Genomic DNA, 13548 nt, shown 5'->3' on the forward strand with positions numbered 1-13548 from the left:
TGAGCTCAATTGTCGAATTGGCTTATCGAGCTTAGCAGTCAAATTGGTTTATCAAGCTCACTTGTTGCTAGTATGCTGAGCTCACCCATCAAAGTGATATGCCAAGCCATTTGTAATTGCTCATCGAGATTTAGAAACCACTAACAAAGATGGCATTATTTACAGACGGCCATGCATCCATATTTAATTTAGAGTTGTGTGACATTCACATCCCTATATCCTCACAAGAACATGATCTACATTTTACTTTCCCCCTTCTTTCCGCCTGTCGGAGAGGGTGAGAGAGAAAGAAAGAGCATAGGATTAGAGATATAAATTTAGATGTCTCCCACTTTACAAAGAGGATTGCGCAACAAATTGATCCTTCCATTTATCTCTATTTCTTTCTCTTTCTCTTTCTCATCTCTATGTATTTAAATTTTCAATATTTCTTTCAAAAACAAGGTCTCTCTCATGTTGTATGAGTCCATGAATAATATGGGAGCCCATGCCTTAAAATGATTCAACACATGGTTCACTATTTAATTGCCACATTAATGAGACAATATAAAAAAAAAGTTGAATATATAGCTCATTCGCTTCGAAAATCTATTAGACTCCTTAACTAATTGATGAAGTCAGATTGACCTGCAAAGAGAGCTAGCTAAAATGATTTGATGTCAATTGCTTGTTTAACATGTTGATCGATTTAGCTAATTAAACTGCTTTGTTGAGTTGGTTGATATAACTAAATAGACTTGTTGCATGCTAGATAATTTTCCACAGCTAAGAAATTTTGTTTTAGCTTAGTATAACTTTTTAGCGCGTGAATGGAGTTGTAAGAGGTAGCAAAACTTTTTACAGGGATAAAACCCTAAAAAAAATCACGGGATTTGACTCAATAAATATAATCTAATTATAAATTGAAAGTACCAAGATTCACACTTCTCATGATATAGAGAAGATGAGATTATAAAAACTAACACACCAATTTATAACAGTTTTGCTATAACAATTGTAGTTTGACTACAAAAATTATATTGGGTTATTACAATGGTCATAATTGATTGTAGCAATTACTAGTGATGGTTGATTGTGAAGTTGTGCCTAGTGACGAAATGTGGCGGAAGGCGACAAACTGTGGTGATTGATAACAACCGTTGAAACTTTAAGAGTTAAGTTTTAATTGTCAGTTCACTATCTTATTTGCTTTTCTCTCCCTTCAAATGAAAAATTAAGGTTTATTTATAGTTTTTAGAGGATCATTTTTTTGTAAATTTGATAAATTTCTTGAAACACTTTTTCGGACAGTCCACGTTGATTCCCTTGACGACAAGTAACTTTTTTTTAACATTGTAGCATCTTGATGACATCAAAATTGAGTGAACTTGGAGTCGTTAGATTTAACTTATCGAGACGTTCGATTTGAATAGAAGCATGACAGATTTTGATATAATTTAGCCTGCTGACTGATGCACCAAGTCATTGACTATATTTTAATAGTTTGATATTGACTCATTTGAAATTGAATTAGATCCCTTTCAACATTATTAGGTTCATTTTGTAAAGACACTTGGCTTGATTATAAACTTGATGAGATTGGGGCCTTAATGATCTTCAATTTGGATTTAAACTATTGTTTTGCTCACTATGATTTATGATTTGTGTCTAATGATAAAAAATTCTCGATGATACATAAGTTGCTTCTTATTTTTGGACGTTGATGCTATTATCGTCCAAAAATATGTCTTTGGTAAATTCTTAATCGTAAATTTTATACTCTATAAATTTGTGTGTTGATTGAAAGAAGAACTTTAACATTTTAAATGATCAAAATTGAAAAAATGCCAAAATTGAGTCCAAATTATAAAAAAATAGTGAAATAAAAACTTCTTGAAAAAAAATTTGATCATGGTATTATGGTCATTGTTGGCGGCATTGTACATGTTTCATGAGCACACATGTGTGGTCTGGAGCACATGTATGTGTGTGCAAGCAAATTAACATAATTATGTGTTAGTGGATGTAGAAGGGTCTGCAGGTGAGCACAAGTATGGGTGATGACATAACAACTTGTGCAGAGGCAGGGGGGGATTGAAGGCAGCGTTGTGTGAGTCAGAGGATGCTGCAAAATGACATGTGAATTATCGTGCAAGCACGTGCATGTGCATGAGTGTTGTCTTGCGCATGTGCCTCATTAACGAGTGAGGGCGTGTGCGCCTATCAGTTTGCTAGTAGGGCTGATCGACCAATTTTAAATTATATATATATTTTTCTCTAAATTTCAACATTAAATAATACTCTCTGTGAGTATATAAGGCACACACCTCGTCTAAAGGTTATAATTGCTTTGACTATATGCAGTGGTTGTCTAATTTCTTTATGATATCACTATCTAACCATATTTGATTTTTTTTTTTATTTTTTGCTTACCCAAACTCAAGTAATTGATGCTTACCCAGTCCAAGTAGTTGATACCTTCAACTTGTTGTTGTCTACCCAAATTGAGGTAGTTATTGTGTTCATATTGTCATTGCCTACTCAGATTCAATGAGTTGTTGTGTTCAAGCTATTGTTGCCTCCCCAAATTAAGATAGTTTTTTTCCTTCATATTTGAAATAATTATGACCCATAATATAAAACAATGGACTTCCCTTGAAAGAGGCCTTGATCGTGCGTTCTTCTTTATGCAAACCTTATCTTTAGTAAGATATTGCTGTTATAAGTGATATCAATATCATTGAGAAAGTAGGAGAATATGTGAATGTTGGTTTTGATAACATAATAATAAACTACAGTTAAGACGTATATTATATATATATATTTTATAAATTTCACAGAGTGAACGATAAGTCGATAAAAATCAATGAGAACTTAGAAGGTCATAGAAGATCTAAAAAATATTTAGTGATAATCTCATAAAATGTAGTGATTTCATGAAATTCTAATAACTTTCTATAGTTTTTCTAAAATAAGGCTTCTCTTAATGTATGAGCTCGAGTGAAATTTATGATGTTGGTACTTGATGAGTTTTTTATATTTATGTAAGAATGTTAATAAAGGAGGTGGGTAGCCTTTTTGATGATATAAAGTATTAAAATTTTCTATTGATGTTTGACTTTAAATCTAAAGATGTGATGTGAAGGTTTTGGTAGAATCATAAAAGATTTAGGAGAGAGTCGTGGCTAAAATACGAAGACTTGTCTGAATTAGGCTAGTTTAGGCTTATCGCTTTGAAAAAGTGGCTTAATAATGAGTAAGTGCTTACAAATTATTATTGGCGGTTATTTTAAGATGTCTATTTATGATCTGGAGTATATGGGTTGGTTTGGATGGGTTTGCAACGATGTTTAGGGCTGGGGAATAAGACTAGGTCTTAATATGCTCTTATTTGGTCAAGATCTATGAAGAGGAGTTTGAAATGGTTGTGAGGCTTTGGTTGTTGGTTTGTTGATATTATAAGAAGCTCAGGACATGGATGAAGAGTGGTAAAGAGTTTAGGAGCAAATTTTATGAAATATTAATGAAGAACATAAAAAAAAAACAAAAATAAATACCTAATCTCATAAAAAAAAATGCCATACTGGAAGTCACAAAGCAACAAGTAACAAGAGAAAAAGTTCTCGCTCAAATATTTCATTCAACAATTGATCTAAAATATTACATATCAGTCATATTTATAAGGATTACAATGATAAAAAGTCAATAAAAAATATGAACTTTTGAAGGGTGGTAGGTGGCTATTAATGAAGGAAGTTGCTAGCCACCTTCCTAATTTATTATTAATTAATTAATTAAGTACGAACACCCCAATATGACTCGATTACAACCTTAATTTGAAGAAATATTGCTTCAAGCTATCTGATGTGCAGATTGTGATATTTTGATAGCATTATAATAGTACTGCAGCACAATATCATTACAAATATCATCATAATATTATCATATGTATTATTTTAGTGATATTTTAATGATATTATGAGGATATAATATCGTCAGAATGCTATCAATTCTCACACATTATGTTTGTAAGGTTTGGGTGAGCACAACCCTAGCTTCAGCTGATATGTTTGTAAATCTCCGCACTCCCTCCATTCTCATCTCTCTGTTTCCTTTTTCCCGTCGAACCTGCTCTGCTATTCAGTTGCAGGCGCCGGCGTAAGAGAGAAATGGGGAGCGGGAAGAGAAGCGAGAGCGGGGACCGAGCTTCGCTCAGATCCCCACAAGCTTTGGGCACGAACTTAGGGCTTGCCTCCGTTGCCGCCTGGTCAAGACCTACGACCAGGTGACATTCCGTTCCCCTTCGTTCATCGGTTTTTCGTTCTGCTAGTTAGGGTTTATTAGTTTACCCAATCCCTTTGGGTTATTGAGTCCGATATTTTAGTCTGTCCTTCCTCACAATCTTAGTTCCTTACTCCCTACTCCTAAACTCCGTACTTATAAATGCCGGCAATTTTTTGATCATATCGACAATGTAACTTAATTTGTAAGGAGTAATGCCTTGGTTTTTAACTTCTGCAAAATTGTCTTCTTTTGTGTGGCCTTCCGAGTTGCCAGCCGGCTTCATGGATTTGCTTTATGTGTTTCCTCCGCCTGGCTGTATTTGGTGTATCCAGGCATGCTCATGAAGTTGACAATATACCGTTAATGGCTTAAACTCTTTGTTTTTTGTTGCTTTGGAAGCTTTTAATGTTTCTATTGCACTGTCACAGTTTAGGGAATCGGGTTGTGAAAACTGCCCGTTCTTAGAGATGGACAAGGAGCATGACAATGTGGTGAACTGCACCACACCGAATTTTACCGGGTAGGTTAAACCACCATTCTTTCTGTGCGCAGGTTTCCATATCTTCCGCTTTATTGATATGAAAATGCGAAATCATTTTTGGGCTTTTCTTGTAGTTTTTTATTTTTATTATTTTTATTTTTTTAGGTTAATGGAAATGAACCTTTTTTTGTTATTAGCAGGGTTTCTATTCGAAACTTAAACTTTCTTTTAGTAATTATTCCAAAAACTTGGCATGTAAAACAATTGACTTGTGCTCAATGGATTGAGTAAATTGGGGGAAAACACTTCATAACATCTTGTAGTTGTCTGCAAGAGTATTGATTAATTCAAATTATTTGAACACAACAATAGCAAAAATTACAAAATGATGTCTTCGTGGCAATTCTATGAGATCTCCAATGCCATTGTTTTGCTGATATTTAAAACGCTAGTAAACTTAATATTTTTGTTTTTGAGCGCCTGATTATGAAAAAAAACTGATCGGTCCAAATCAAACTTAGACAAAAAACTTGTATGCAAATATATACTCTTATTTTTTATTCAGAGAATTGTTATTTTTAAGTCAAGTTGATAGTATACAACTTCATGCAAAGAACTGTATTTTCTAGAATTTTAATGACTGCTGGACCAGTTTTGTTCGGTAACCTTCCACAATAGGTAACCAGTACATAAATATGAGGTCTCTTTATTTATTCAAAGATTTGTAAATTTTAAGTCCGCTTGATTTTTATGACTATAAGCAGATAGTTTTATCTTCTCGAATTTCAATCACCGCTGAAACAATTTTGTTGTGTAACCTTCCACAGCAGTTTACATTCATCAGTATGTGCTGGAATATTCAAATCTAGGCTTCATCCTGTATTACTTATTGATACTGTTGGACCATCTTTTTTGTTCATAGTTTTCTCTAAGTTTAATATCGCAACAAAGTGGTTTAGAATCCTTATAATGCCAAATGCATATAGCAAATTGGCCTAGGAATAATGATGCGTAAGCTGATGGAACCAATTGGATTTTCAGCTTTACATGCAACCTAAGGTTTATTGGAAAATTTAGGTTATTTTGCTTAAAATCAAAAAATTATTATTTTACGGTTGTTCCATCCATCGCTTTGTTGCGAAAGACCAGACACATGCTATGCCATAAGGACCTTCATATTCTGTTGAGTGAGATTTTACAATGGGCTTGGGTTAATGGTTTGAATACTTTATTTCCTTAATCTTTATTCACGTAGAAATTAAAAAATTACGATACTAGTGAAATTGGACAAACTGGATATCTCACGAATGTGGGATTGCTGACAAAATTTCTTAGTTTTCTATAAAGCATGGATGGATAGCCTATGTGTAGACCCGTCAAAACTTTTGATTTTCTATTGCTGAATTAAAAGGAAGATGACCAGACATTAAATCAAATGTTTATGTAGTGAATTTTTTTAGTATTCATATCATTCGATAGTACTTATAAATCCAAGTAGAACTTCCGAAAGATTCACATTGTACTTCAATGTGAACTTTTCTTTAGACAATATAGCTTTGATCTGGTTTTGGCTTTTCGTTGAAGCTATAATGTACAAATGAATTCATTTTTTTTAAGGGGCTTTAATTGCCTCATAAGATTTAGCAAAATACAATTATGTTATATTCTTGCAATCTTTTCTATTGCTTTTTTATTTTCATGTAAAGAAAGACTAGAGCCTTTGTGTAGTTTTTGTAATTAGAATTAAGCTGACTATACCTAAGTACACAGATATCTCAGTGATTTTCGATCATTATCACATATAATCCAATATGCATATATTTAGCTGTTATGGAAATGACCAAAAGCTGGGTACCAGAGTGTGAAGAAAAATAGCTATTTCTTTCTTATTCCTCAATTGAAAATATATGTTCCATATTATATACGCTCCAACCTCTACAGATTAGGAGCATCTCTAATAGATTAAAGATCATATAATTAGATCTCTTTTAGTTAGATGCTTTAATATAGAAAATATATTTAATAGATTATCTATAATTAAGTTTCCTAATATATAAGCTTTTGAATATGCAACTATTAGATTTATTACTTTTCAAAGCACTTCCTTTCAAGCTATAGCATAGATATTTATCATGCATAACTTGTTAAAAATATAGGTGACCCTAGCTCCATCAAGGGCCTTTGTGAAGATGTTTCATAGTTGTCCCCCAGTTGTTGCATGAGCGGTATAAATTAAATTTTGTATTTTTTCACAAGCAAAATGACAATATATCTCAGTATACTTAGTTCGCTCATGGAAGACACAATTTGAAACAATATAAATTGCGGTTTGGTTATTACACCACAATTTCGATAGAACTATTATCTTATAACCCATTTTGGTCAAGAATTGAGAGATCCACATCAATTTACTTGAAACTTGTGCCATTGCTCGATACTTAGATTTTGAATTGGATCATGACACAACATTTTATTTTCTACTCTTTAACGAGACTAAATTACCACCAATAAAAACACAATATCCCGTAATGGATCTCTGATCAATATTGGAACCCACCCAATCTACATTAGAGAAACATTCAATATTTTCATGTCTATGATTTTAATATAGAATACCTTGTCCAGTAATTTCTTTGATGTAACATGGTATCTATTTCAAAACTTATCAATGATGGATTGTGGGGGATAACATTAACCGACTTATAATGCTAACTGAATAAGCAATATTGGGGCGAGTCTCTGTGAGGTAGTTCAATTTTTTCACTAACTTCCTATACTGGTCATGATCATTAAAAGACTCCATTCTTGGTCAGTTGCTGCTTAGGAAGCATTGAAGTACTGTATGGCTTGACCTCTAATGTTTTAGTTTCTACCGACAAATCCATAACTTCCATTGAGATTAAAAAATATCTTTCTTGCTTCTTGATATCTCAATCCTCAATAACTACTTCAAGGAACACGAATCTTTAGTGTTAAACTGATTTTAAAGAAATGATTTCAATGATAAGATTCCTTGCACATTGCTTTAATTAATAATATTGTCATCAACTTAAACCGCCAATAAATGATCCTAGAAGCATGTTGTGTTTATAGAATATAGTTTTTTTGCATCCCTAACTCTTTTACTGTTTGACTTAGTCTTCCAAATCATGCCCGATGGATTTGCTTTAATCCATATAATGAATTTCGAAAATGACAAACTTTACCAGACTCCCCTAGAGCAACAAACTCGAGGGATTGTTCCATGTATATTTCTGCTAAAAGATCACCATGCAGAAATACATTCTTCACATCAACTTTGTGCAGAGGCCAATTATGCATTGCGACCAAGGACAAAAAGAGATAAATTGAAGTCAACTTAGCTATTGAAGAGAACATGTCCAAGTCTTCAATCCAGTAAGTTTGAACATAATAGAGCATTGAGATGTGCTAAAGTTCTATCATAATAAAACTTCGTTGTAATGATTTATTTACAACCAAAAGCTTTATTGCCAGATGATAGCTCGACTATTTCCTTAGTTTCATTTTCAGTCAAGACATTCATTTCATTAAGCATTGCTACTTGCCACCCAGAATCGTATAGGGCTTATTGAACAGATCTCGAGACTCAACAGAGTCAAGAGAGACAATAAACGAGCACGAAGTAGAAGATAACTACTTATATTTAACACAAGAGGAAATGAGATAGACAAATGACGTTTATCTCTTCAAAGAGCAATAGATAAATCAAGATTACTTGAAAGAGGATCCACTAAAGAGGAAGATACAAGTGTCGAAGTAGGATTAGGGACGAGGTCTTCTAGAGTAAACATTAGTGATAGATGATCTAGGCTGAGACACTGATGGTGGAGGGGGAACTGAAGCGAGATTTGAATGGATGATGTATACATTGACAACTCGTCAAAATCTTGTGAAAATTTGAGCAATGATGTGTCATCAAAGAGTGGAGTTTATTCATGGAAGGTAAAATCAACATAAATAATGTACCTTTATAAGAGGGGAAAACACCGTTACTTTTTTAACAAACGAGAGTATCTTGGAAAAGCATAGCTTAATGACTTGGGGTATAGTTTAGAAATTGTAGATCAATATCACGAATAAAACAAGTGCACCCAAATGTACATTGTTCAATAGAAAAGAAATGGTTGGAAATAAAATTTGGGTAGTATATTTGATTTTGTAAAGCAATAGAAAACATTTGATTGATAAAAAAACATGCAGTAGAAACAACGTCAATCCAAAATCTTTTGAGCAAATTCAGTTGAAACAAAAGAGCTATAGTTGTCTCAAGAAGATGTCTATTTTTTCTTTTAACTACTCCATTTTGAGATAAAGTATTGACACATGATGACTGTTGAAACATGCCATTTTGTGTCATGTATGTTTGAAAAGATATAAAAAATTATTCTTTGACATTATCACTTATTAGAATTTTAATTGAAATAGTGACACCAAAAATATGTTGGATTTCTTACATGTATTTTTACTCATTTTTTGTGATATTGCACTTGCACTTTAAAGGAAGTATTGCACTTTAAAGGAAGTTATTTTTCATGTTTTGTTGTAGGTATGATGATTTTAGGTGAAAAGTGTGCAAGGGTCGCTATACTGGCGCCCGGGTATAGTGTTAACTAAGCAAGAGTTCCCACATTACGGGCGAATGCAGGTAAAGAAGTTAATCCATAAAGAAGTTAAAGAAGTTAATCCATGAAACTAATATTAGGATAAGATCTTGGAATATAAGTACTCTCAATGGTAAATTAATAGAATTAGTTGATATTATGATTCAGAGAAAAATTAATATCTTTTGTATTCAAGAAATTAAGTAGGTTGGAGAAAAGACCAAGAAAATTGATATTTTAGGTTTTAAACTTTGGTATTCTAGTAAGAGTCGCAATAAAAATAGTGTAGGTGTAATTATAGATAAGAGTTTGAAAGATAATGTTGTAAAAATTAATAGAGTTGGAGATAGAATTATAACCCTTAAGATTATCATTGATACTAAGATTTTTAATATTATAAGTGCTTATGCTCCTCGATTAGGTTTAGATACAAGGTCTAAAGATAAATTTTGGAATGACTTAAAAGACTTAATACAGATGATACCTCTTGAAGAAAGAATTTTTATTGGAGGAGATTTAAATGGACATGTCGCTAAAGTGGTAGATGACTTCAAAAGTACTCATGGTGGCTACAATTTTGGAGTAACTAATGAGAAAAATAGAACTATTTTAGATTTTGCTTTAGCGTATGATTTTGTTATTACTAATACTTTATTCAAGAAAAGAGATGAGCATCTTATTACTTATAAGAGTGGATATAATAAAACACAAATTGATTATTTTCTTATGAGAAGAAGAGATCGTCGCGATTCTAAAGATTGTAAGGTCATTCCAAGTGAAAATTTAAGTACTCAACATCGTTTATTAGTTCTAGATTTTAAAATTAAGTGTTGCAAAATAAAGAATAGTAGGACTCATCATCGTAGAATTAGATGGAGAAATTTAAAAGATAAATAAAATTATTTTTATGAGTAAAATTCAAGATTTCAAAATTTGGGATATTCATGAAGAAATAAATGTTATGTGAGATAAAATAACAAACACTATTAAACAAGTAGCAAAAGATGTGCTTCGAGCATCAAAAGAAAATGTTTTTATAAATAAAAATGGTTTGGAATAATAATGTGGTGGAATAATAATGTGTAAGAAAAGATAAAATACAAGAAGTTATGTTATAAAAATTGATATGAATGTAAAAACTTAGAGAAGTGAGAAAAATATCAAACGACCCTCTGGGAGTTCAAAAGAACAATCTGTGACGCTAAAAATTCTACTTTTAATGATTTTTATAATAGATTACATACTAATGAGAGTGAAAAATATATGTATAAACTAGCCAAACAAAGATAAAAGAAAAGTAAGGATTTAACTCAAGTAAAGTATATTAAAAATGAAAATTAAAAAGTACTTTTCTTAAAAAAAGATATTCAACATAGGCGGGTGAGTTGTTTTGATAAACTTTTTAATAAAGTTTTTGAAAATACGATCGACCTTAGTGATTTTAATATTATGAATAATAATAAAAAGTTTCATTTTTACTATCGCATTAGTAAAAAAGAAGTTGATGAGACTTTAATGGAACCCAAAGATGAAAACTTAGTAGGACCTAATAATATCCCAATTAAAGTGTGGAAATATTTAGGAGGTTTGAGAATTTATTGGCTTACAAAACTCTTTAATATTATTTTAAAACTAAAAAGATGCCTCGAGAGTGGAGGAAGAATATTTTGGCTCGCATCTGTAAGTATAAAAGAGAAGAACAAGAGTGCAAATTATAGATGGATTAAGTGGATGTGTGATACTTTAAAATTATGGGAGATGATTATTGAATGTGGGTTGAGACGTGATATAAAGATTTTTAAATTTATGCTGGGAAGTCTACTATGGAAGTTATACATTTATTAAGAGGTTTGATGGAGAAGGAGAGACTAAGGAGAATCGACATATAATTTTTTATTGATTTAGAAAAAGCTTACGATAGGATTCCAAGAGAAGTCATTTGGAGAGTTCTAGAGAATTTCTTGAGAAGAAAGGTGTTGATATGACTTATATTCAAGTCATTAAAGATATGTATACTAGAGTTGTTACTTGTGTTCAAACTGAAGGAGGATTGACCAAATATTTTCCTATTTCTGTTGGATTACATCAGGGATCAGCTTTAAATACATATCTTTTTGCTTTAGTTATGGATGGTCTTACTGGACATCTACAGGAGGATGTACCTTGGTGTATGATTTTGTTGATGATATTCTTCTCGTTGATAAAACAAGAGAAAAAGTCCAGGAAAAACTTGAACTATGGAGGTCTACATTGGAGTCTAAAGGCCTTCATTTAAGTAGAACTAAAACTGAATACATGGAATGTAATTTTAGTAGTAATAGCTCTAGTGACAGAAGTGTGACTTTGGGTGATCAAATTATTAAAAGGTGTGAACGATTTAGTTATCTTGGGTCCGTTATTCAAAGTGATGATGATATAGATGGGGATGTCAATAGTAGAATTCAAGTTGGTTGGTTGTAGTGGAGGAATGCTTCGGGGCTTTTGTGTGATAGAAAAATACCGCTTAGACTGAAAGGAAAATTTTATAAGACGGTGGTGAGACCTGCAATGCTCTATGGCGCTGAATGTTGGCCTTTAAGAGAGAAGCATAACAATAAGCTAAGTGTTGCCGAGATGAGAATGATTAGGTGGATGAGTGGCTTTACACTTAGAGACAAAATGCAAAATGAATATATCCGTGATAGGGTTGGTGTAGCTCTTGTGACGGTCAAAATTAGAGAAAGTTGTCTTAGATGGTTTGGTCACATTAAACGTCGACCATCTGATTATCTGATTAGAAGGGTAGATGTTTTAGATTCGACTTGTGTTAAGAAAGACAGAGGTAGACCTAGGAAGACTTGGGCTTATTGTATTAAAAATGATCTTAATTTACTAGAACTAAATGAAACTACGACACTAAATAGGACGCAATGGAGAGAAAAGATTCATGTAGCCGACCTCACGTAGTGAGATTAAGGCTTTGTTGTTGTTGTTGTATGATGATTTTAGGTGTTTGGAGTCAAAGAAAGCAAAAAAAAAAGGACCGAATTTGGAGCAAAAAGAGACAAAGTGGCCAAAACTGGCTATTGGCGCCGACGAAGCCAGAATGGGCGTTGGCGGCGCCCATTTCTAGAGAGTATGGGATGCTTTGCATAATTGAGCGCCGACGGCGCCCGAAGCAAACTTATGCCCAAATTCAATGTATTTGGACGGATTTTAAAGGGGTGCTTGGGAAATCTCTTAGGGAATTCGTTCTAAACGAATTTAAATTGCTTTTGGTGCCCGAATTTGGTGGTGTGAGTGTAGGGGAGAGTTTTTCATCTTGTTTGGAGAGTGAGAGAGTTAGGGTTTGTGTTGGATTCCTCTTTAAGGAGTGTAGGAGGAGAAGGATTGTGAGAGATTTCTTCTCCCTTATTCATCTAAAGAAGGAATTGTGTGGAGTTTTAAAGAGAAGAAAATTCAAAGGAACTTCAAGAGATTTGCTTGGAGAAGAATTTGAGATAAGATGTATTTACTTCTTATGGTTGTATGACGCTGCTTTTAAATATGAAATCCTTGTTTTGTTGTATCTTCCTCACGAGTTCTGAGCAGATTTCTTTGTCTTTCTCTTTTCAATGAGATTCGGTGATGTGATGATTTAGATTGGTTGTGTCGAATTAATGCTGAAATGTTGTGATGATTTTACGCTTAGTGCTTCATTTATATTTTGATCTGGTCAATTGAATTGTTAAGATTTGTTGTGAATCATATGATCCGAAAGGGCTATATATTCTACAACAATAGTTAAGATCACATTCAAATCTCATGGATGGTAAAGTTCTTAGGGGTTGAATGCAAATAAATAGGGAAATATATTTTATTGGACGTAGAATTAGAGATTTTAGAGTGACAGACTAAAATCCCAAATTTGGTCATAGTGTTTGTAAACTAAAACAAGAGCTAGCCTTCAGGGGAAGGGAAGTGAGAGCTCTGGAGTGACATCCAGTATCCTCCTAGCCTAAATATTGATTTAGGAGATAAACTTAGGATTAGTAAATGTTTTTTACAGCACTTGAAAGAGGATAATGAATAGAAATGCTCATATTTGACACAACACAATATTCTACTAATCTTTATCTTTCACTCACCACAACATCATTGTAAGGGGGATGACATCTTCTCCATATTTGAAACTTGCAAGACAAAAATTGAGTTTGGCGTTAG

At 32.8% G+C, this 13548-nt stretch overlaps 1 protein-coding gene across 1 annotated transcript in view; it reads left to right on the forward strand.

Moving 5' to 3' along the window:
- Positions 1–1064: 1064 nt before the first annotated feature.
- Positions 1065–13548, forward strand: part of LOC110029001 (transcription elongation factor SPT4 homolog 2-like) — a 32004-nt gene continuing 19520 nt past the window's right edge. The window contains exons 1-3 of the mRNA XM_020731096.1: positions 1065–1122; positions 4143–4264; positions 4692–4783. Of these exons, the coding sequence (XP_020586755.1) occupies positions 1065–1122; positions 4143–4264; positions 4692–4783 (272 nt within the window). The remainder of the gene's footprint in view (positions 1123–4142; positions 4265–4691; positions 4784–13548) is intronic.

This window comes from Phalaenopsis equestris, unplaced genomic scaffold (genome assembly GCF_001263595.1).
Source record: "Phalaenopsis equestris unplaced genomic scaffold, ASM126359v1 Scaffold000540, whole genome shotgun sequence".
NCBI classification, from domain to species: Eukaryota; Viridiplantae; Streptophyta; class Magnoliopsida; order Asparagales; family Orchidaceae; genus Phalaenopsis; species Phalaenopsis equestris.